This window comes from Streptopelia decaocto (genome assembly GCF_964273445.1).
Source record: "Streptopelia decaocto genome assembly, chromosome: 1".
In the NCBI taxonomy this organism is placed as follows: Eukaryota; Metazoa; Chordata; class Aves; order Columbiformes; family Columbidae; genus Streptopelia; species Streptopelia decaocto.
Window position 1 is genome coordinate 194487981 of NC_138663.1, and position 25759 is coordinate 194513739.

Sequence of the window (25759 nt, forward strand, 5' to 3'; positions counted from 1 at the left end):
TCCAACATGAAGCAGCTTCGGACTATCGACAGTGTCTACAGCTAAACAAAACAAGGGCCTGTCTGAAGACAGTGAAAGAGTCCAGTATGAAGCAAGAAGACCCCAGACTCACATATTACTATTGGACTGAATCATCGCATAAGGGCCAGGTAAATAGTCTGGAAGGGTATAATTACCCAGGGAATTCTGTGCTTGGCTCAGCACCTCTGCAAAGGCACCCAGCTGGAGCCGACCCTGCTGCTGTACTACTCCGTTAAATTACTTATTTCTATGAGCTTTGATGCCTGAGAGCTTGCTTCAAGAGACACAGGATCCCATCCTTGTTACCACTGAACTTTGACACCTGAGAGCTTGCTCTGACAGACCTGGGATTCAGGTTTGATAGCGACCTGGCACCAGACCCCAAAAGGGAAGGTAAGGAGGTGGAGAAGCAGAATGATGAAACTTTGAAATCCTAGCCAAGCGATATAAAGAATCAGGCGCGCACACATAATTCTTTGGCCATAAATACATATAATCCCTTATCTGTTTTCCCTTTACCCTTTATGTCTCTTAGACATGAACCACTGACCAAGTCTGGGACTAGGTTTGGATCCTGTCACCTGGACTCCTCTCTGAGGAGGAGTTTAGAAAGCAAGAGGGTCCATTCTGAACTTCGTGACAACGGGAGGGCCTCCCTCTGCCCTTCTGCATCTCCTGTTCCCACAGAAATCACCCTAAAACAACTCTCACCCAATTCTGCTTGGCATATTTCCTCCATGCAGTAAGAGAGTGAACCTTGCCAGACTCCGTTAAGTTGCACTTTTCTCTAAAAGTGATCTAAACATTGCTTTGCAGCAAGCAGGACTCTAAATCACCCATCCACGACATTATATGCTGAGTCAGTTATCTTTTCAGAAACTACAAAGTCAGGAGATGTAATTCTAAAGGCACTTTTCATAGATCATTCACAAAAAAAGAAAACAAGCATTAAATTTGGTATCTATAGACAAAAACTAATTCAATGTTTACATTAAGTCTTGCAAAGCCTTTACACAGAGAAAACAGTACCATAGCTAACTAAAGAAACAATCACATAAAAAAGGACCAAGAAGAGACAGAGGTTTCCAAACACCTATACTTTCTCATCTTTTGGCAATTATTAAGGAAAAAAAAAAAAGGCAACATTAAAAATATTTCTTAGAGCTGATGCCTTCAGAAATTCAAAGTGACTTAAAGATATCTGGTAACTATTGGTGCAGTGTAAATCTTTTTGCTTACCTACTTTGGAAACATTCAGCCTTTTAAATGCCAATATTTTAAACATACTCGAAGGTAGGGAGGAACAGTTTTGCCCATTTTTATATTGTGTGATTTAATTAACTAAAACAGATAGTTTAATATTAATGTTGTTCTTCAGAGCTAAATATGAAATCATTACAGAACTGAGAAAGCTGAAAACCAAATGAACTTAAGTACCATCTGGGAAGGTTTGTATCTCTTCCACGTCTCCAGAGGCTGTTTAGTAAAAGAAAGCAAAAGGCAAGCCTACAAAAAAAGAAGTTTATTTGGGCAGAGTATTATCTTATTTCTCAAGAAAGAAAATAACTTAGTAATGTGCTAATAAGAAAGTCATGGTCTTAAAGATAACTTCTAAAAGTGAGGTTGCAGTGGAAAATTTAAGTTTTCAAATGTGTTTTCTCTGTGTCTGTCACACTAACAGCTTCTATATTGGCAGACTCACAAAAGCACAAGCTACTGAAAACTGGCATAAACAATAAAGAATAGAACACTTAGATCTTCTGCTCAAAACTTGTTTCCATTACAATGCCTACAACATGGGAGAAAAGAACACCTCTCAGTATCCTAAGGGAATAAACTTCTCCATTTAAGGAAATAAAAGAAGATTTCTGTAATTATCTCCAGTAGACAGATAAAACCTTTAAACCTTTACAGATGATAAAGCAGCAAAGAGTCAACCTCAGCTACTGAAATTCTTTAGCAGGAGGACTAATTCTTCTGCAAATGAGAAGACATTAAGAGAAGTTCTCCCCATTCCTGCTGACTGCAGCCTTCAAGTTGTCCATAGTCACTAAAACAAAACATCTGTTCTAAAAGGCTAATTCACTCTAGTGATTTATTATTCATTAAGTATGCACCTCAATGGTGCTGGAGAAAAGTAAATTAAAGACCTCAAAGTAATCAAACTTCCTTGGATTGTGTAGTAATTGATGACATTACTTATCTTGTCATCTCCTCAAGGTGATCAAGAGACCAGAGCAGAGACTCATCTTCGTATTGCAATTTTAACAGTCTATTAGGATACCAGATACAATTCATTCCCATTCTATGGAAAATTGCATCCTACTTGCAGAAAGTCTTTGGAAAAGAAAAATTCACATACTTGTAGTTCATATCTGTCTTATTTTCTAGAGTGTATTGGCTTCAATGCCTATCAAAAAGGCAAGTAACTTCTCTGAAATTCAGTCTTGACTTACAAGCAAGGAAGCTGTGACAAATCATCATTAGCACTATAAAGCAGAGGGTAGGAATGATATATTTACACTGACTGCAGATGAGGAAAAGGATGTCTATAATCAAGGGCAAGCACCAAAGGCTGGACAAGAAGGAAATGTGATAAATTGCATAGGGCACTGTGCTACTGGCTAATTAGAAGCAGAGAAAAATAGTTTAAAATGTCAAGAGCATCATTTCCCTAGCAAAGAAACACAAAGAGTTGCCATATAGTTTCCATTTCATGCTAAATAAATAAATAAATAAATAAAAACACTAAAATCAAGAGGACAGTTCATTCACCATGACAGAATCTATCTTAAACTTCTGCTAAAAATCACCCTGAGCTGACAGCTGGTATCGAGCATGAAGGAACAAACAGCATGCAGAAAATTCACTGAGGAAAGGGTGAGAAAAACATTCTCTTCCTGCAGGCCAAATAGGCACTCACCTTTTGCTAATCCTAACCCATCTTAACCTGTCCTTGATCAGATCCAGCCAAGGCCACACACACCTCTAGCCAATACTACTAAAGTGAACAATATTACCATTATCACAAAGGCCACAGGTGAAAACGTCCTGCGGTTATCAATCAATTCCACCTTGCCACGCAGCTGCAGTTGCGCTTGTTCTAACTACACTCCAAGTAATTTTACATCCTTGCCACAACCATAGTAACATATACTTCAGTCCAATGCACCGTGTTTTAATTGTCAGTGACATCTGAGTTGCAGTGATACCACAATAAAATAGGAATGGGAACCAACTGATCGGTGGTCATCAGGCACCACTGTTCTGCTGTAGGGCAGTCATCCAGTAGGGAAAAAAAAATGATGGGCAAGCAATAGGAAGAGAACTGTAAGGACAGCTTGAGTGGATATGCAGACCTTACTGGGAATGCTATACAGGTTGGCTTGCACAGATATACTGCAACATATTTCCCTAACGTTTGTATTTCAGAAGATATAAATTGATGCCAAATTTTGAGAGAGTTAAAGGCAGTATTTCTGCTTTGTTTGGCAAGAAAACAAATAATCTATTTTAAAAACTGGCAAAGGAGAAAATGGAGATGATGAGATAATCGTAAAATTTGGGGGAAGAGAGTTGCACATATAAAGATACTTGCATTACAGTTTCCTGATTTGGAATATTTCCCTTTACAGAAAAGTCAATGTAAAGGAGGTGATAAAGTTTTTGGACACATATGAAGATGGAAGGAACCATAAGTGTATAATTTTATGTTTTGGAGGTCACACTTCTACCCCCATATTAAAATAATGTGTTTTGCGGGTTTTTTTAATCTGTAACTTAAGTGGGACTTTACCAAGTTGACTTGATTAAAGATCTAATTTTAACCTAACTGGGCCAGGATGGATCGTATCAGCAAATGTTGTCATCTTATCTGTCAAAAGATGTAGAAGGAAGTAAGTTATCACTCCAAAACTTGTGAGCTTAAATCAAAGCCCACTCCTAAAAAGTCTTGCATTCCAAGCCAAAAAGCCACCTTCAGATACACTGGTATTGCAGAAACCCTTCACAGCAGAGCCCTTCAGAGAAAGGAAATCAGGCATCAGGGAAGCCAAATCAACTTCTCAACTGTCTCTTTCTCACCCTGATTAAATTTGACCTACCAGAAGTAAGCAGAAGACCTCTTTCCTTAAAACATTAAGGTCAATAAGTTAAGCATTTGGAATAACATCAAAATCAAGCCCACTAAATTTGCCTGGTTTTGCAAGTGCATTTTGATATGTTACAATTATGTATTTTCACTCTTCTTCTGATGGACCCTTTGTTCATCATAGATGGTCGCAAACTATTAATACAAAAGTATTTAATAGTTACTTTCACTGAAAAGCCAAATTATCCACCATGTAAAGGTGAACATTCATTCACTGTGCACCATTCACACCCTTCCCAGAATATAAATATTCTGGAGCACTTACTTGGCAACAATAATGTTCTTTAAACCTTTGCATACTATTTTAGTTGCCATAAAGAATCCAGAACAAGGCAATTCCATCACATGGAATAACTGACAAGCAAAATTCAAAAACCAGCACAGAGCCTTGCTTCTAGAGCAAAGATTTACCCTTGCGTGAACTCAGTATGCCAGTGAAATCGTACAGGTACTTGTTAATGCACATGGTATTGCAGCTGAGAACTGACGATGATGAAAAATAAAGCCCAGCATAGTACAGTTCTTCATCTGCTGTAAGAAGTACTTGAAAGGAGAGAATCATCATCTGAGTATGCGGATACAAGGTGTTTCAATTGGGTCCATCTCTTTGAAACATTCTGTATACACCTAGCTCCCAAAACCTATCTTTTAAAATTATTTACAATTCCTTGATAAAATCAACTACAATAGTGAATGAAAAAGCATTTCATTGATGCACACGTGTCTGTGTTGCACTTTTTATGTAAAGGAACAATATAAGATGACCATAAAAATATAAACTAAAAACATCAAAATAGGTATTTTTCAGAATAAAACTGTCCATTTCAGTCTGATAGACATATGAATAAATCTGTTCACCCACACACTATCCTTCAACAAACTAATATCCGTATCTACCCCTAAGGCCTTCCACAGAAATACAGTAATTAATACTTTTGTTTTAAAATTCAACTATTAAACCTGATTTTATAAGCTACCGTTTTTAAACATATTTCTTAAACAAAGTAACAGCTTTAGGTCGCTCATACTGGGCTCAATTCAGGCAAACCTTTGTTTCCAATTATACTACTTTACGGGTCTTCTGACATGATGAGGACTGGTGAAATGTAAGCTTTAAACCAAGAAAACATTATTTCTCCGAGCCCAGGAGCAAGATGAGTTTTATCTGCTGTTTATCATACCTTCTGCACCGCTGAGTTTCTTCCCTAATGTGGTCATTTGTTATTCTATTTTTTAAGTGACAAATGAGCACAGAAAACAAATCCATGTAATATGGGAATTTCTATCCCATCTACCTGATCAATGGTCCCTTTTTGTAATAGATATTTTTCTTTAAAACAATAAATCTTTAACGAGACATCTGTGCGCACTGCTAACTGAAATGTGCATATACAGCAAGTCCTGCTCAAGCAGCACAACACAAATGAGAACAGGCCAGAACATGCTTGCCAGGGAGAAGAGCTCTTCTGCCCCACGGGTTCTCAACAGCCCAACCTAGAATCATAGAGTGTCCTGAGCTGGAAGGGATCCACAAGGATCATCAAGTCCAACTCCTGTCCCTGCATATGACAACCCCACAGTTCACACCATGTGTCTGAGGGTGTTGTCCAGTCTCTTCTTGAACACTGTCAGGCTTGGGGCTGTGACACCTCCCTGGGGAGCCTGTTCCAGTGCTCCAGCATCCTCTGGAGGAAGAACCTTTTCCTAATGTCCAACTTAAACCTCTCCTGGCACATCTTCCTGCCATTCCCTCGGGTTCTGTCATTGGTCACTAAAGAGAAGAGTTTGGCGCCTGCCCCTCCTCCTCCCCTTGTGAGGAAGCTGTAGACCACAATGAGGTCTCCTCTCAGTCTCCTCTTCTCCAGGCTGAACAAACCAAGTGACTTTAGCTGCTCCTCATACAGCTTCCCCTCCAAACCATCCACCAACTTCATGTCCCTCTTGTAGACACTCTCCAGTAACTTTATATCCTTCTTATCCTGTGGCGCGCAGAACTGCACACAGTGCTCCAGGTGAGGCTGCACCATCCCACGGAGCACTTAAAACAACAAAAAGTGAACTGGCTTCATTTTTTGTATTGGTTTTACCTGACTTCTAATGCTTTTTTCACTCCTATTTCTCCATTGCATAGACCTTAGTTCAGTATCCCCAAAAAATTATCAATAAATATTGCTATGAAGTCAGAAATTGCTTAGGGGTTTATTTTGGGGATTGTTTTGTCTTCCTCCGACCATTTAATATCCTTTTCCTTCTCCTGTCTGGACAGCAGCCCACTTATATCTATTGCCAAATTCCAAGAACCATGCAACTGCGTTTTATTCATACCACAAAACCATAATCCCTTTCATTCAGTCGTAATGTCTGGGTGTCCTCGTTTGCCAGACACTTAGTCACAAGAAATAATGGACAAGAACAGGCAGTGGCTCTCCAGCCTAGTCCTGCTCATCTCAGAACACACTGAATTCAAAAGGCTTTGGGAAGCCGTCGGGTCCTCCAGCCCACGCTGTAAGCAATGCATTTTCCACAGCAGCTGTGTCCACTCCGCTGCGCTAAAATACATGTGCTTATTTATTTTTTATTACAGCTTAGAGGATAGCTTCATGTCAGTAGGTAATAACCTTAGCCACTTAATATTTCATTTCATTCGTTCATTCACACCTGGCCATTACGAAGGGAATTCTAATGGATAACACAGTGCCGGTCAGCACGCCTGCAGCATCGCAGCCCACTGCAGGAATGTAGCTAGAGTACAGTGTTTCATTTTAAAGAATTTAATAATGTGAACTGCAAATTAAATATATGGTGTCAACAATTTCTTGTGACCTCCACTAGCAGCTATTTTTACTTAGCTTGAGTTAGGATGACTATTTGACTGCAATATAACATGAGATGGTCTAAATACTGCATTTATTTTTAAAGAAACATCAGTAGAAGTGCTTCAATGGGTCTTCAATATGAAAAAACAAACAAGGAGCTGCCATCTTGTTTAGTCAGGACCTAAGGCATGTATCCCTGAGACATATTTCCTACTGGGAAAGAAAAAAAAAATATCAAGCTTCCACCACTGAAAAAGTTCCATTAAGTCACTCACATTTTTAAATGCTTTATTGCCACTCGCAAAGATTACTCTGAAGGCTTATTAGTCTTACTTTCACACACATAGTGTGTAATTACTTAAGGAGAGCCCCAGTGGGCATGCTTCAAAGCATTTTACTTTATGACAGAAAAAGATATGACCTGCCCCTTTCACCTTTCCAAAATTTGATGTGTGTGTGTACTCTGCAGTATTCACAAGGCATCAAAAAAACTACAGATCTTTTAAGTGTTTATTCGTACTTCTTGGCTTTAATCATCACACCAGTCAGTACTAGAATGCTAGAGCAATAGAGTTTCCTGCTGTGGGAAGAAGGACTTCTACTATTCCATTTATTTTCAGAATATAATTTACCAAAAGGAAAAAAGCATACGTAGAGCTAGACAGGACATCCATGCCTGCATGCACACTGTGGTTATATGACAACAACAAAATTACGGCTTCTTTCCTAAATCAGTTTAAGCACCTAAGCAGCCTTACCAACAAGCCTGGATCAAATACCATCACAAGTCTGAGCCTGAGTCAGACCCAAAGCCTATATAAAGTTCTGAACATACTACAGATAAAAACTGCAGAGCAAAAAGACTTATTCTGTTTAACATTCTGCTTGTCAGTTTCTTTAAAATAAAAACTCCTGACAGAAAAATCACTAAACTCAAGTTTTTAACAGCCACCTCCAAAGGAAAAAAAGAGAAAGAGTGGAAGGAAGAATATAATGCTAGGAAAGAAAGAAATTATATACTAAGATGTGCCAGGACACAGATACACCCAAAATACAAGAAATTTACACATGAATAGAAAGATAAAATAGATGTCAGTGTCTTTTCTACACATCAATGCAATCACGATTGAAGGAAAAACATGCCTATATATGCTTCTTTCATGCCATCCAATTTACAAATTATTTTCGGAAAAGCACTTGGGGAAAAAAGTGAGTAACAGTGTGCCTCAGAAATTATTATCTTCTGGTGTCCCCTAGTGGCACTGTAACTTGTTTCACAAAACTGATCAAAGAATATTTTCAATTGTAGGCTTCAGAGGCTACAGAACGGAAAGCATCAACAGAAATTAAAAGTCAGGAAATCAGTTTCGCAGACAATTGCTACAAGTAGCTCTTATTTACTTAGAATTTTTAAAACTAAGACCCACAAAAAAACCCGCTGTGATCTAGTATTTTAAATTACAGGCTTTGCTAAGAGATTGTGTGACAAAAATACAGCCAAAAATACTTATGGGCATGGCCATAATACTGTCAGTATTTTAGAAAGTCTGTTATTGAACTAGCTAAGACTTTAAAGAAATACTTTAAAATCTAGTTGGAAGAAATAATGTCCAATCACTCCAATCATAGCATAAATTAAAAAAAAAAAAAAAAAAAATCAAGATATGCCAATTCTAGCCCAAAGTAAAAGCATTACTGGAGAACACCCAAATTTTCTTGATCTTACTTTACCCGAAATAAAAAATGCAGAAGTTGCAATTTATTTTATTCAATATGGTGAAATGCAAGTGAAATGCTACTTAGGGAACACAGTGGTCTTATCCACTTAAAAATCAATCACTATCTGTCATCTTAGATAAAGCTTTGCAAAACTGTAAAACAGATGGGGAAACACAGCCATGATTGTTTGTTAGAGGCTTTTCAGCCCTTTCCCCAAAATAATTTCTCTCTTGACTTTCATACTTACTTTTGTATCACAAAATAATTTGATTTCAAAAGTAAACAGTATTTGGCATCCCAGTTTTAATTACAGTTTAACGAAGTCTCTTAATTAGCTGAGATATTTAATTTAGCTCTCATTCCATGCAATTATAGACTCTCATAACGCATGAAAATTTGTAATTATCTCTAACCTCATTAATGAGGACTACTAAACTGCAGTTCAGTTCATTTTTATCAAGTTTCTAGCAGAAACATAAGCTTCTCACACAAACTGTAGCTATTGAAAACAAATGAAGCATCCTACTCATCACTTAAGAGTTCCCTGAGAAGTACATTCTCAATTATCCACACCTAAAGCTGCATTAGCATATTTATTTAGTGCACAGTATTTACTTAAAATGATTAGACAACTCCCTTGCTTTATTTTCAAATATTTATATCATGCCATTAACATCATGGGATGAATCTCTGCCAAGGATTGCTTTAAGGACAAAGAGTGCCTGTATGTTTGTCCCAAATGAAAGCCCAGTGTAGGCAGAACTCTCCTTGATCTTTGTATCAGATTAAGAAACAGAAGATACCCACAAGGCTTCCCCTGGGGAAGGAATTTGCTTTCAATCTCAGTCACCACCACCAGCTCAAACAACTCGCTCAGGTGCACTCCCAATTTCAGCAAGGTCTGGCTGCCGAAAAATTCACATGAAAGGAAGAACACGACCGGACGGTGGAGGCACCGGCACAGCTCACAGCCCATGGGACAGATCCTCTGCCCCCAGTTTCTGTCTGAATCTGTCCCTCAAGCTATCACAGAAGGTGGTGGTGAAGAGGCCACCAAAGGCCGACCCTTAAGGCTGTGAGGCCTTCATCAGCGTGACATTTTACTAAAAGCATTGTGGAAAAGGAGGGTTATTTGTCTTTATGTAGCTGCGGTCCCTCTCTAAACCTACTTAAAATCATTGGTCTCGGTGCCTAATGGGAACGGGGACGAAGGGTGAGGATTGTAACCCAAGGGAGGCGCTTCACCTCAGTGACGTGGCTCGAGGAAAGCTCAACAGGCCTTCCAGAAACTGCCAGTTCAACTGGGATAAACGTGTTGTTTTGCCTTCCACAATGACAGTATGCCATAAAAATAACATTATAGGCCTTCTGTTGAAGCCACATAGGATTAAAAAAAAAAAAGGGGGGGGGGGGGGGGGGGGGGGAACCCTTAACCCCAGAATTCTAAGTCCATATGTTTTTCTCTCAATTGGGATGCATGAGATTACATATAGATTTTAACTTACTCAAATAGCTACATGTTTTATCTTTGTATATATAACATTTGCTGATTTTGTTCATGGTTCTTTCCAAAGGCATTTAAAAATTCATTATTCCCTTCTATTATAACAGGTAGATAGGAGAATGGAAGACTCAGAAATGAATGGGGCAGAAATGTTACCAGTTACAGTGTTAAACACAGCTAGAACTTCCACATTCTGAAAGAGGCCTGGAAGTACACACTCCTGTTACAGAATCACCAAAATTTAATGCCAGCTGATCCAGAAAAACAGATTTCAAACTTCTATAGTGCAGAGAGCTGAAGTCCTATTCTATGAAACTGTTCTGTCATTAGGTTGACAACTGCCTATATTGCAAACCATACTGCAAACAAATTAAATTATATACAAGATATAATGCCGGGTCTCGCATTTCATCCTTCAGATAATTGCATAAAGGTTTTGATCTACTTAATTACATGCAATAACAACTCCTGTTTCTCTTAAAAATCTCCTTCAGAGATCAACGACCAGGTTTCCAACAGTGTATCTGGGTAAATCCCATCATAAAGGCTTAGCCAGAATTTTAACTAAAGCTATCCCTAAGAATATAATTCTACAAAAGACTTATAAAAATAAAAATTTAACCTGCAATTAACATTACTTGATTCTTTCCTCCTCAAATTAAAATACAGAAGAAAATATTTCCATCCTTTTGAAGAGTCTTCAATGACACAAAGAAATTGGATTTCCACAGTCTAAAGCCTTATTTACCTATAAATGGCAGCGGCAAAACAAGCTTTTCCACCCACAAATATGCTTAACTCAGCCTTTGAGGTAATTTGGGCCTATTTTTTTCTGTCTGCTGTAAGGAGTTTCTGACGCTCACTAGAAATGATTAAGTCAAATCACTACTCTTAAGCAATCAAAAGAGTCTTTTGGTGATAACAGCCCTTATTTCCAATCTGTATCTTGATGTTTTCAAGTGAGTATTTAGCCAATTACCTGTCCCTATAGTGATCTAGTTTTAAACAATAAAATATTAATGAAAAGTGAAAACAAACCTGGCTGTTCTTCCCACTCTGTGGATGTATGTGTTTGCATCTTCTGGACAATCAAACTGAATGACCCAGTTCACTGCTGGAAAATCTGTATAAAGGAAAAAAATATGTCAAAAATCTAAGCTCATGGTACTGAACATCCTCCTATTCAAGAGCATCATATTATTTAGGAGCATTAATTCCAATAAGAACCATCATTTAGACCAATTTACAGACTCTGGGTGCAACCTCTGAAATAAAAATAAAATTAATTGCATGTATTACCATATCATAAACAATCATCTTCTTCATCAAAGAAAGCTAAAATTAATAGCGTCTTCATTTTCTAAATTACGACAGTGCATTGAATGGAACATAATTTCACACTTGACAAGAACGGGCATGCTTTGTGTCACACAGATAATAAAACACCAGTTCATTTAATAACTAAATAACAATATCTGACCCCCTTTTCACCTACAGCATCAATATCCCACACCACCAGGGTCTGAAGTTAGCTGTGGCAAGACAGCACAACTTCTGCTGTCTGCATACAGAATTATAGTGCTTCTCAAAGACAGGAGGTGGTGACCAGGCCTGACAAAGAAGTCAACACTGAATGTGAACGATAATACTTATAAGCTTTTTCAAACTGCTGCACTTCATAGGGCAGCAGCATGCTTTGCGTTGGAGTAAGTTGGTGTTAATTCCTCATTGTGTCTGTAGCTGCACCGTTTTTCACAATAACACCTACAATCTAAACCCAACCAACCCCACCTGCGTTAGATCCTCACTACCGAGATTTCAGCAGTGGAGGTGTGATACACAGTTTTCATTTCTGCCTTCAGTTTTTAGAGCACCTTCCTTCCTTTTGTAGCATAGATTGCTGTCTGAAAGATTGAGTAGACTCCTGAGAACAGTCTTGTGTCATATTTAAATGCCTCCAAGTACAAAAAAAAAGTCCAAAGTATCCACAGAAAATATAAAGAAGTAAATCATAACTCAGCTGTAATGACCAGAGGAAATACATGTGCAAGCCAAAACAGGTCTTATAAATATTGTTGCTTTTCCCCCTCATCTATTTTTCTGCCTCCTTCAGAATACAGTCCTATCACACCATTCATAGTTCAGACATCAAAACTGCTTCAGGTTTTCATTTCCACATAGTACTAGGTTAGTCATTTTTCATATCCTTTGGAATAACCCACAGGATACAGGTACACCAGAAACACTTAAATCTGCTGAAATCTTGCCTTAAGGCATGTAGTAAGCAAATACATCACTATTTCTATTTTCTCTTGTTCCAGATATTTGCCATAGAACATGGCTGGAAAAACTAGATTGTCTACAGACTTCAATAAATAAACAAATGAATAAATAAAGGATAGCTTCCACTGACTACCTCACTAACAAATGCCATTACAAAACTAGAGACAACATAGGCCCTTCTGAGACAAAAATCAAAAATAAGCACAAATGAAGTGGGCCTCTTCAGTAAAGAAACAGCAGAGCTCTAAGATGCATATATTTTCTGAGATACCCTAATGAGCTCTTAAACAAACTATAGCTTCATTTCTTACAAATCACGTTGGTCTTCAGAGCATACTGTCACTGATAAAATCTCAATTGGGCTAGATCACCACTTTGTGAACAACTATTGCCTCTGTGGGTACATACCCAGGCCACGAGCTGCAATATCTGTAGCAAAAAGCACTGCTGCCTTTTTCCGAACAAAACAAGTGTAGACTTCCATTCTCTTCATCTGATGCTGCTTGCCATGGAGTGCCAGTACAGGAAGACCAGGCTGAAGCTTACAGAACACTCTGAATAGATACTGGACCTACCCAACAAATCAGGGAGACGAAAAAAAAATGTTACTATGCAACGTTAAACTTGTTAAGGTCATATCCAGTATATAGCAACTGACTTAGCACATCAAATAACATACACTTTTCTCCATATCGGAGACAAGAGACGCTATTTTGAGACTCTGAAAGACAGGTAGGTACTAAAAGAAGAAATGAACTCTGGCACAAGACTGGCATGACTTTTGGTTGCATTTCGTAAAAGGAACCGGAGCAGGTAACAGCAAGAACAACTTGGGACATGACTAGTTAGGTTGTATGCAGTATCGAAGTATCAAAGTCCACAGAAGCATCGCTGTTAGACAACACTGGCAGGGTGTAGTGTCTTCCACTTGCACTCAAAGCAGTCTGCACAGTCTTGGTTTACTATTCCAAGCTTCAACAGCTTCTCTTGTAAAAACAGTCTGTTTACTCTTACATACAGTACCACAATAAAGCATTATTTTATAGCAGGTAGCTATCTAATATTTTTTTTAAAGAAAATAGTTACAGAAACTGCATAGGTTGCAGTAACAGCTGCAGCTCAGAGAATTTCTGTACAAAGAAGGCCACCACCCCACTGTACTCACCAACCAACTGCAGAACAACAAAACTATTGTAACCTCTTGCACAAGTGGAGGAAATGCAATGAATATTTACTACACCACTGTATGTTGTAAAATATTGAATACATGCAGTAGTTATAGGAATAAATACCAGTGCCATACAAACACATACAAATATCTTCAAAAGAATAGTCCCAGGACATTTATACAAGCTGATTTTTGAAGGATTATTTCCTATATAACCATAAGAAAAAAACTTACTGTGCACTATTTCGCAACTATAATTTCTTACAAAGGCAGATTTAAAAGCTTGTAAAGAAACTAGATATAGCTATTAAAATACTCTGTAATCCAGCCACAAAATGTCACGGTACAAAACTGGCCCTTAGTGACAGAATTTTTAGTATTCATTTTTAACAGCAGAGCACAAAAATGGCTGAGTATACAGAGGTCTCCAGGACCTTCCTGCACTGAGATGGGGTCGCTGAGCTTCCCAGCAGCAGGATCCTGCATGACATGACGTGATGTTTGGTTTCCTCCCCCAATTTCCTGTTGCAAACCAGTCCAGAATCTCACCTCTCTGGTGCCTTGACATCTGCATGAATATCTTAATTTTAATCGTTTTTAAATGCTACAGTGGATAGGGGGCAATAACCATACCTCTTTACAGCTTGCAAAAAACACAATGGTCTTCTTTTTCAAGTGAGTTCTCAGGAAAGAGTATAACATGTTTACTTTTTGCTGAAGCTCACAAACAACATAGTTCTGATCCAAAGTTGCCGGGGTACTAAAAAAAAAAAAAAAGTACAGTTAGATGGCATTAGTTCCCATAACATTAAAATGAGAAACAAAAGAAGGGAAGAGAGTGAATATACAGCCATAGAATATCTACAGAGTTGCTTGTCCTTCCTTTTAAGTCAAGTGTCAGACAAATACCCAGAAAAAAAATGGGGGAAAGAAAGAAAAAAAAGGCAGGCTGGAGTGTTCTGCAACTTTGAGGAACAAGCAGCAGCTCCACTAGAAAGCTACTCTTGAAAGATGAATCAATTTCCTTACTAAACGCCCATGGGGAGGAAGGGATAACTTTTGACATTACTTCTAAATTCATTTACTACTAGCAAGCCAAACTCTTTCCCTGCCTAAGCGGTGACATTCAAATTGCCTTGACTTAAAATGCAATTTTGTCTATTAGCCCTATTAAAGCATCATTTGTGCTCAAGGCAATGTCAAAGCACAGCCTAATCACACACAAAAAGGAGCACTGATGTACTTCTACTGATTACACCCTGACATGCAAAGTGACTTTGTAAAGCTCTGAATGATCATCCTAACTAACCTTTCCATTCTTCACAAAATAAAATAAACCAACAGAAAAGCCTTTGGCATATTTGTCCTTGAAATACATCTAAATGCTCACCTCTTAGTTCCTCTGCTTCACCCTCAACAGACCAAAGGTATTCAAAAATCATTTTTGTAAAGGTAATTTTACCCACCCAGGTGGCACAAGACATTACTCCAGTTTTTATTCTGCTAGTCAATTTGAATTATGCCACAGCATCTTGTAATTTGTAAGTCTTTCAGAGGAAACTTTTTTTCAGAGAAAACCTTTTCATAAGGCAATAACCTACTGCACACTTAAGCAGTAATTAATACTTTATTTTTATTCCCTTTATTATCTGATTGCACTCTCCCAAATATTTTTTTCTTAAATTAAATGTAATTTAAAGTAGACTTCAGGAAAAAGTTGAGACCTGCAAAACAGATGTATAGTCAGTCCTCACAATGAAGACCACAGACTAGGCTTGTACATCCCCTTCTGCTAAGAGGCTATCAACCACATGATTTTTTCAGACAATCATGCATATTTAAGATGCCTTTGACAGTATTACTGATGTAAAAAAAAGAATTTGCAGTGCAGTACAGAGAGAATCAAATCAAATAGTTGAAACTGTCTCAAGATTCAACCTAGTTCGGCTGCTGATTTTGCTATGATTTCCCAGTTGCTCTTGGGAAAGCCATTTTTATCTCTGTACTTCACCTTTCTCCTGCATCTTACATATGGAAATACATGCAAACTTCATAGAAAAAAAAAAAATCCTACATGTTCATAAGCAGTTTGACACTTAGAAGATGGAACTCACAGAAATGCAAAACATCAAATAATGCTCTTCACTTAGATTTCAAAATTTAAAAAACATGCCAAAAACAACATGCTTTTTTTTTTCCACTTAGTGACACATTATATTTTTTGAGCACGGTAGACCACATACTTCACTTCTCACAAGGCCCTCCCATTTGGATCCAAACTGTTTAGCATGATAAATGTATTTTGTGTGCATAGTAAACCCAGCAAATCAGGAAGCCACAAGACTTACTCCACATAGACTAGTGCCACATGCTTTCCTTTGGGCACCTAATATTGTATAATAATAGTGTAATTCTGCACTTTCCCAATAGAATCACATTTTCCTTGGAAAGCCAGATTTATCAATGGCACACAGAGTTGTACTTGTGCAACACATGCGGTGGTTCTGCACAGTGTACACACACGCAGGAGACAAAGGAAGTCAAACAACAAAAAAGGAGCAATTCAGAAGTGAGTGATACAGCCAGGACACTGCTCCATCACTTGCTCCTGAGGAAGAAAATTCCCAGACTACAAAGCTGCCTGAGAAGCCACAGGAAGGTGCAGGTTCAGCCTCCCTGTAACGAATCAGCCAGAACTAGGACCCTCTCATCGGGAAATTCCTTCCTTTCAGAAAGGCACAGAACAGCATCACACACTGCAGGAAGGAAGATGCACAACACAACTTCTGATTCAGGGAACTGACAGTCAGAGATCGACTTCAGTAGGATCACCATCTGTTTAACTCCCCCCAGGAAAAAAAAATATCCCAACATACCTGAATTTGGCTTTCTCATGAACCCAAACATATTCCGGATCTTTCAGACTCAGACGTGCAAGATCCTTCACAGATTTTGTTTGTGTTGCAGAAAAAAGCAAGGTCTGGCGTTTCTTAGGTAGGTTTTCTATGATTGCGTTCATCGTATCAGCAAACCCCATGTCTAGAATTCTATCAGCTTCATCAAGAACTGATTTGAGAGATAGTTCGAGAAAAATCTGATTTTAGCTTCATTTACATATTAAAAAAAAAATCATACATCAAATCCATATAGTACAAAAATCTATGCCAACTTCAACTGCAGAGATTAACTTAATTACTGTGTATGACATGATTCTCTTTAGATATTCATGTACTCCATAAAATATGTTTTTTAAAAAACTGTAATAGAAGTCAGAGCATTTCCCATAATCTATATACTACAGCCCTCAGCTTCACAAGCTGACGCATAAAAGAACAGGATTTCAAGTAAACAGTTCAGCAATTTGCAGACAGACTACAAATTACCAACTCCCAGTCCTATTACTGAAACAAAAGCATGGAATATAAAGCAGTGCTGTACTATTTATTCATGACAGAGCAAAACACTCTACTGTACCTAAGCTGAACTTACCACTGAAACACAGGGTATAAACAGAGTAGCACAAGACAAAGCTTTAAGAAAAGGGTCTATACTTAATGCACTTCTTGTCTAAGTGCCATGAACAGTACTAAGTGTAGCAATCATAATTTCACATTTTATCAGCTTCATTAGTTTCTTAATTGCTTCTAAGTTCCTCCAGCTATGCTAAAGATTATGCAGTTCTTAGTGGGAGGCAAACCTTTACATTACACCAAAATTTTTATTCAGGTTGGAAGGATGAAAAGAAACAATGTTAACAATGCTAACAGAACAATGAAAGGAGCAGCAATCTGTCTTAAAATTCAAATATAAGTGTCTTTTAGAACTGGCCAAAAACACACACTACAATGGATATTCCACATAGTTAATTAAGTCAGGAAAAACACAAGAGTCATAGGCAGAAAGGAAAGCTCAATGTTAGCCAAGACACAACTAAAGGATTATATTGAATGCTACATTTGGGTTTGGGTTCCTTACTAACTCAACCACCTGTTCTTATCGTCCTAAGGAAGGCATGCTCAGCTACTGCTTGAGACAAAGTACACACAAAAAAGGGGTTTCATTGTTTTCTGTTTAATTTGTACATACGTGAACTTTAATGCCATTTTATCTACATAACCTGACTAGGATAAATTTTTTACCCATGGAAGTGCTCCATGCAATTATGAACTGTTACAAAATATTTCTGAGTACTTTCCAGTACTCAAAAAACTTACTCAGCATTTGCAGATCAGAGGCATAGAAATATGAAGTTTCATCCATGTGCTGTAGAAGCCGTCCTGGAGTGCAGATTAGCATATTTATGTGATGGATTCTTTCAGACTCTTCTTTCAGATCCTGAAAAGGAGTTAAACCAGCTTAGGTCTTGTTGTTCACACTAGGACCCCAGTACCAGAGATGGTCAGGGCACCTTAACCTACTGATAGTTTTTCAGAAGAATAGTCAAGGATCAGCCATTCACAGAATCATGGAATGTCAGGGATTGGAAGGGGCCTTGAAAGATCATCCAGTCCAATCCCCCTGCTGGAGCAGGAACACCCAGATGAGGCTACACAGGAAGGTGTCCAGGCGGGTTTTGCATGTCTCCAGAGAAGGAGACTCCACAACCCCCCTGGGCAGCCTGTTCACCCTCACTGAGAAGTTTTCTTCTCATATTTAAGTGGAACCTCCTGTGTTCCAGTTTACATCCATTGCCTCTCTCCACCTACTAACCACCCCCCTTCTAATCCACCCCAGGATGCCATTGGCCTTCTTGGCCACAAGGGCACAGTGCTGGCTCATGGTCATCCTGCTGTCCACCAGGACCCCCAGGTCCCTTTCCCCTACACTGCTCTCTAACAAGTCGTTCCCCAACTTATACTGGAACCTGGAGTTGTTCCTGCCCAGATGCAAAACTCTACACTTGCCCTTGTTATATTCCATTAAATTTTTCCCTGCCCAACTCTCCAGCCTGTCCAGGTCTCGCTGGATGGCAGCACAGCCTTCTTGTGTGTCAGCCACTCCCCCAAGCTTCGTGTCATCAGCAAACTTGCTGACAGTACGCTCTATTCCCTCATCCACGTCGCTGATGAATATATTAAATAGTACTGGTCCCAGTACTGACCCCTGAGGCACTCCACTAGATACAGGCCTCCAACTGAACTCCATCCCATTGACCACGACTCTCTGGCTTCTTTCCTTCAGCCAGTTCGCAGTCCACCTCACTACCCAATCGTCCAGACCACACTCCATCAGTTTAGCTGTGAGGATGCTGTGGGAGACTGTGTCAAATGCTTTACTGAAGTCAAGGTAGACCACATCCACTGCTCTGCCATCATCTATCCACCTGGTTATGTCTTCATAAAAGGCTATGAGGTTGGTTAAGCATGACTTCCCTTGGTGAAGCCATGTTGACTGCCTCTAATGACCCTCTTATCCTTGATATGCCTTGAGATGGCACCAAGGATAAGTTGTTCCATCAGTTTCCCAGGGATGGAAGTGAGGCTGACCAGTCGATAGTTACCCAGGTCCTCCTTCTTGCCCTTTTTGAAGACTGGAGTGACATTTGCTTTCCTCCAGTCCTATTTCTACAGAGATATTACAGTTTCTTCAGCATGCTCACACTTGTGGCTTGAGGAAAAAGAATTTCAGAATAATATAAATTAACAAAATAGCCTGGAAGGCTTGGCAGGAAAGTCCGTCCAGTCATGTAACCTGGAAAGACTGTAAATATGCAAAAGTTTCAACAGACACAGAGCACACAGGCAGGAAAATGAGTGGATCATTGATAGGTTTCCATTGACTTCTCTCTTCCCTGCCTTTGCATTTTCAGAGTTTCCTTCCTAAACTAGCACTTAATATAGCACTCTATGCTTCCATACAGCAAACTCGACGAGAGGACACACCTTTCCGCCAATGATAAGGCCAGCTGAGAACTCATGATTCTTCCCCACTTTCCTCAGAACCTTGAAGGTTTGATATGCCAGTTCCCGGGTAGGTGATATTATCAGAACTCCCAGTCCATCAGCTGAAGTCCACTGCTGGCGATACAGGAGTTCCAAAGCCTGAAAAAAATCACCATATGCTCATTATAAAATCTCACAATGAAAATATGTACCAAAACTGTCATAAAAAATATAAAGCAACATCAATTAGAATAATTACTTGAAGAAATATCAGTATACATTTCACATAGTTTGATTATAAGTAAATTCTAACTGATTATAATACTTGCTGTAGCAAATTTCCCTAGTACCAATCTGTGACAGACAGAAATGGGTGGTAAATCATAAACATTTTACTGCACAATTAATCCTGCTCTGCTAAATCCTGGAAATTAAGCCTTAATCATTCATACAATAATAGAAATCAGTGTAGAAAAACATGAGAAACTTCTCTGCTTATAAGGTTTCATGGGAACCAGAAAGATAATGACCAACTAGAAGTAAATCATTGCAGCTTTAATTCCGGTTATAGCAGTACTGTCCACACATGCTATATAGAGCGCATTCCAGCTGAAGTTGCCATACACTTCAAACCAGGATTATTCCTCCTCTTATGAATTCTCACCATAGAAACACTGTCTTAGTCAGCTAGTCCTAACGCAAAAATTTCATAGGTATGAATATCAGAAGCATTCTGAAATACTGAAGGCTGCTAAGCACCCTTGTACAATTAATTTTTATTTTCATTCTTCGTATCTCCAGGTCCCCCTTATCACTTTTCTCCCCTAAAACTGTTTTAAAATAAAGTTTGTGAAACAAAGTACTTCTACTCCTAGATTAACTAATTGAGCAATCTCACTTTTGTTTCTCAAGTTCACGAGACTATCTTTCTATCTTTTGAAGCCACCTACATGTTTAATTCTACACTAATTAAAAAAAAAATTAAAAAAAACACAGCATAAAGCATAAACCTTCTCAACTAGAGAGGGTATTCAAAACACCTACTACTGATCTCACAGTTACTGACAGAATAGGCTCCAAAGAAATTTATGCTGACAAAAATGCAAGAAACGTTTAAACAAAAAACCTCCATAATCCGAACAACATTTATTTTTCCCTTTATCTAATCATAACATGATGGGGTCTGTAAGCACTCACATGTGCACGTCAAACAAGCATCTCAATTATACTTTAAACTTGAATAAATGAAACGCAGAGCATGAAGTTTCAAGTAAAACAGTCAAAAATGTATTATCTATGACAGGGGTTTTCATCCTGTTTTCCCACTTGCACCTGGAAGCAATTTCTAACAAGTTCACAAAAGACAAGAAGGAAATGGAAGGCAACAATCACTAAGCTTAAGTTTGCTATGTAAGGTCCAAATCCTAAAATTTTAAAGGGATGAAAACCACTTATCTAACAACAACAACAAAAAAAAAGTCTAGGGAACTGAAGAAATGTCACCTTCGCCTTTTTTTTTCATGCGCTGTTTTCAAATTTTAAAAGAACGGGACAACTAGAGTTGCACCAAGAAAACAGATTCTTGACAATAAAAAACAAAGCACTTCCTAAATCACACAAAGTCTACTAATGTAAGGATCAAAATAGAACTTCCATGTGTCCAAATATTCCTAGGGCCAAAAATATACTTAGTTCAGGACCTCAAACAGCTTTATTAGATTACTTGGAACATTTATATCAGTTGAATTATCACTTTTCTTCCAGGATCTATTAACCCAAGCTGGTTTATATTCAATATTTCACAGGTAACTTGGTTTGAGTACAAATGGAAGGATGCAAATTACTTACTGGGACAATAAAAGCCAAGGTCTTGCCTGATCCAGTCTTTGCAGCTCCAAGTACGTCTTTACCTTGTAAAGCCAAACCTATGGTTTGCCTCTGTATCTCTGTTACCACACGATACTGAGCTTCCTGCAATCCTAGCATTTGCAGTGTGGGAAAAGAGGGAAAGAAGAAAAAAAAAAATTAAAAATCATTATTTTTGTCTGCCCAGAGTTATATTTACCTGTTCAGAAAATGCTGTACATGGCAATACTTAGCTAAAACTTAGTTTAAAGCAAAAAAAAAAGTTCAGATGCAGATAAACAATACAGTCATTTTTACTTAAATTACTTTCCAAATAAAACTTTTGTACTCACCTTTTAGGGTTTTCTTTGACAATGGAAAATCTGAAAATCTTTGTATTTCACTTGCATTTATCTGAAACAAAATAAGCTTAATCAGTGCTTACAATCTAAGTATAACAGAGAAATCAAACAGCATTCTTTAGGTTGCCATTAAAATAAATATGTAGTAGTTCAGTACGACCTGATCCAACTTAGCTGGTCAGGCAATCTGTACCAGTTGGACCTAAGCTAAACTACTCTTCTACCATAAATTGTTTAGTAAGTAATAAGACATACTTTAATGGCTAATAACAATAAAGGCTAATAACAATTAAAACCTCAGATCATCATGAAATCACAGAACAATTTAGGCTGAAAGGGACCTCAGGAGGTCCTTGGTCCAACCTCCTGCCCACAGCCGGTCAGGTCTGAAGTCAGTCCAGGTTGCTCAGGGATTGTTCCAGTCCCACCCTGAAATCATTCAAGGACAGAGACTGGACAGACTACCTGGGCAACCTGTGCCTCTGCCTCAGTGTCCTCATGGGGGAAAAGCGATTGAGACTGAGCCTGTCTTCTCAAAAACTCTCCCAGTCAGACTAACTGCCAATACAAATTACAATAAAATATATATGGCAAGACACACAACTAGCCAATTATTTCTTACTTCTGTGCGGCTACAACAAGCACCAAGTTTATGATTCATGCACACTAAGCATAAACTCATTTTCCTGGGAATATCCACATATGAGCAGTTCAGTTTCAGATGCTATTGCAAATGGAATAATGACAGTCATATGTCATAAAATGGAACTCGGAGCTCTTAAGAAAGAGCAGCTTAAGAAAGAAACATTATTATGCTGCAAAATACAGAGCCATTATCTTCCTGAAAAAGAGAAGCTCATGCGCACCTTTAACAATGTAACTGTTACGGTTCCTGTCCCTAAAGGCAGACTCCTCCATCTGCAGGGAACACGCAAACTCTGCTGGCAGCCTCCCTACAGCCTTACTAGCACTATGCTGTCCTTTTCCTGTCTGTGTTTTCAGATCCCCTGAAGCAATGAGGATCACAGGATCACAGAATGTCAGGGATTGGAAGGGACCTCGAAAGACCATCTAGTCCAATTCCCCCTGCTGGAGCAGGAACAGCCAGATGAGGTTACACAGGAAGGCATCCAGGTAGGTTTTGAATGTCTCCAGAGAAGGAGACTCCACAACCCCCCTGGGCAGCCTGTTCCAGTGTCTGTCACCCTCACTGAGAAGAAGTTTCTTCTCATATTTAAGTGGAACCTCCTGTGTTCCAGTTTGTACCCACTGTCCATTGTCCTATCATTGTTTGCCACCGAGAAGAGCCTGGCTCCATCCTCATGACACTCACCCTTTACGTATTTATAAACGTTAATGAGGTCACCCCTCAGTCTACTCTTCTCCAAGCTAAAGAGCCCCAGCTCCCTCAGCCTTTCCTCATACGGGAGATGCTCCACTCCCTTAATTATCTTTGTTGCCCTGTGCTGGACTCTCTCCAGCAGTTCCCTGTCCTTCTTGAACAGAACTGGATGGCAATACAGGTTTATAGGTTATCCAAAAGGCAGAATGAGATTTCTGCCCTGTGGGATGTAGCGACTCACACAGATCTTCAGATCTGCTGATGTTGTGACTCTCAGATTCACAGGAAAGATAGTTTTTGTTTAACCTGCTTCCTTCCATCTGCCACTACAGAAAAGTAAGAGGCTCTGTCATTTATTTTTGTCAGATCAACCTTATATCTACTTGAAGTACCAAGCTTCCTAATGGCTCTGCATATTCTAGAAAACTGAGGGTTTATACCTGTCTAAAGCACCTAGATGACACCACCACTCTGTTCAGCCTAGTTCTCTCTAGTAAAAAAAAAAAAAAGTTAATGTATGAATTTCATCTCTAGAGAAAAGGTAATAACACCCTTATACAAACACACAAATACACAAAGCAATCTCTCATGTATATACTGCAGTTTGGTATACAAACAATAAGCCCATCACCTTGGTATATATGCAGAGAGTTCACAAACTCTGTACACAGCCTTTGCCAAGTTGCTTTAACTCAGTTTCCTCTTTTGCTCTGACACGCACCCTTCAGAGACCAGAGGCAACCACCTAAGTCTAGGTTATAACAAGCAGTCAAACAGTGCTGTAGTAATGAGGTTTTTCATACCACAATGAAAGACACACACCTACCAATGCTCATCCCACTCAGAAGAATACAAGTTTCTAACAACTGGAGTCGTTTGCTTTCACAGTCAGCATCTAAGTCCTCTATTTTTACAGTGACTAGAGAGATATTCCCAAAACAAGTTAACTCAAATTTCACCCACAATCATTTATGTAGTTACAATATTTATTTTTTATAATTAAAACAATGAATAATAAACCCACTTATTTTCCTGAGAAACAATCTGTTACAACTAGTAATCTGACCATCTTTGGAAGAATACTATTTGCCTTCAAACCAGCAAAGCCAATGACTGTGTGAAGCCTCAGAACACTTGCTGAATCTTAACTGAAGAAGCTATCACAAACCCTTCATAGTAACAGATATGTGTCTTCTATACCTGTTATCATTACTTTCTGGTCAAATTACAACCACCAAAAAGTCTCTACTATCAGCTGCACTGAGTGCTGTACAACCAAGTCTGACAGCCATGCTCCTCTCCAGCAGCAGCTGCAAATCCAGTCAAAGTTGGCAGGACATTGAGCAACACCATAGGCAGAACGCATCTAAACTGTTATTCACAATTACGATACTTTCTGCTAATCACTACGGCTCAAAAGCTGCGTGACAACACCAACACCACTGACCCTGGCTCTAATATTCAAACACCTGACTTGAGGTTAAACAACATACTCTCCTAGAGAGATGTCTGCCTGCAGGGCGTCTTCCGTGGAGACAAATGTGTCCCATTGGCCACAGCGAAACATCCACGTTGCCTGGTCAGAAGGGCCAAGTGCCACCGGTTACAACTGTTCCCACCATCTGCTCCAACCTCCTCCTCTTCCTCGCTGCGCTCTCCAGCAGTCACTCTCCTCCCATGGTCTCCATCCCCCGGCCCTCCAGCCCCCTCCTCCCCTGCCCGGGGCAGAAAGGGAAGGAATGGGGGGTCACGGAGAGGAAAGCCCTTCTGCCTGCCACTCAGCGGTGCCACCCAACACACCTGTCACCTACAGGCACCGCCAACAGCCAGAGGAGCAGCTCCGCCGCCTAGGGGTGCCCCGCTCCCCTGCCCAGGAGCCCGCACAGACCCGCCCCCTCCTTCTCCTCCTCCCAGCCCTGCCCCACACACACCACACGAGGCCCGCCATGCCCACCCGGGGGTGCCCTCCCGTCCCCGCCCCGGGAAGCCCCCGCTCCCCGGCCTACAGCGTCAGCCCGGCCGTGCCGTACCTCGGGGTAGCGCTGCACCAGGCGGCCGATGGCCTCCCGCTCCACCTGCCACTCGGGCCGCTTCCGCGCCTGCCGCTCCAGACGCAGCTTCTTCGTCCGCCAGGTGTATTTCTTCTTCCAGCGCTGGAAGCTCCGCACCGGGTCCACCGCCGCCGGCCCGCGCTCGCCATCGCTGCCAGCCCGGCCCATGCCGCCCCGCATGGGACACACACGCTGCCGGGGGCGGGGCTGGGCGCAGGCGGAGCGCGTCAGCCGGCGCGCCGCCGGGGCGGGGGCGGGCTCGGCTGGACTCGGCTGGGCTCGGCTGGACTCGGCTGGGCTCGGCTGGACTCGGCTGGGCTCGGCTGTGGTCGGCTGGGTTCGGCTGGGCTCGGCTATGCTCGGCTGGGCTCGGCTATGCTCGGCTATGCTCGGCTATGCTCGGCTGGGCTCGGCTGGGCTCGGCTATGCTCGGCTATGCTCGGCTATGCTCGGCTGGGCTCGGCTGGGCTCGGCTGGGCTCGGCTGGGTTCGGCTATGCTCGGCTGGGCTCGGCTATGCTCGGCTGGGCTCGGCTATGCTCGGCTGGGCTCGGCTATGCTCGGCTGGGCTCGGCTATGCTCGGCTCGGTTCGGCTATGATCGGCTCGGCTCGGCTA

General features: G+C 40.2%; 1 protein-coding gene across 1 annotated transcript in view; it reads right to left on the reverse strand.

Moving 5' to 3' along the window:
* DDX10 (DEAD-box helicase 10) overlaps positions 1-25349 on the reverse strand; it is a 176137-nt gene extending 150788 nt beyond the window's left edge. The window contains exons 1-9 of the mRNA XM_082065078.1: positions 25123-25349; positions 21742-21802; positions 21392-21522; positions 19544-19702; positions 17876-17996; positions 16538-16727; positions 14295-14421; positions 12902-13064; positions 11249-11333 (exon numbers count right to left, since the gene is read on the reverse strand). Of these exons, the coding sequence (XP_081921204.1) occupies positions 11249-11333; positions 12902-13064; positions 14295-14421; positions 16538-16727; positions 17876-17996; positions 19544-19702; positions 21392-21522; positions 21742-21802; positions 25123-25323 (1238 nt within the window). The 5' untranslated portion in view covers positions 25324-25349. The remainder of the gene's footprint in view (positions 1-11248; positions 11334-12901; positions 13065-14294; positions 14422-16537; positions 16728-17875; positions 17997-19543; positions 19703-21391; positions 21523-21741; positions 21803-25122) is intronic.
* Between the last annotated feature and the right edge of the window lie 410 nt (positions 25350-25759).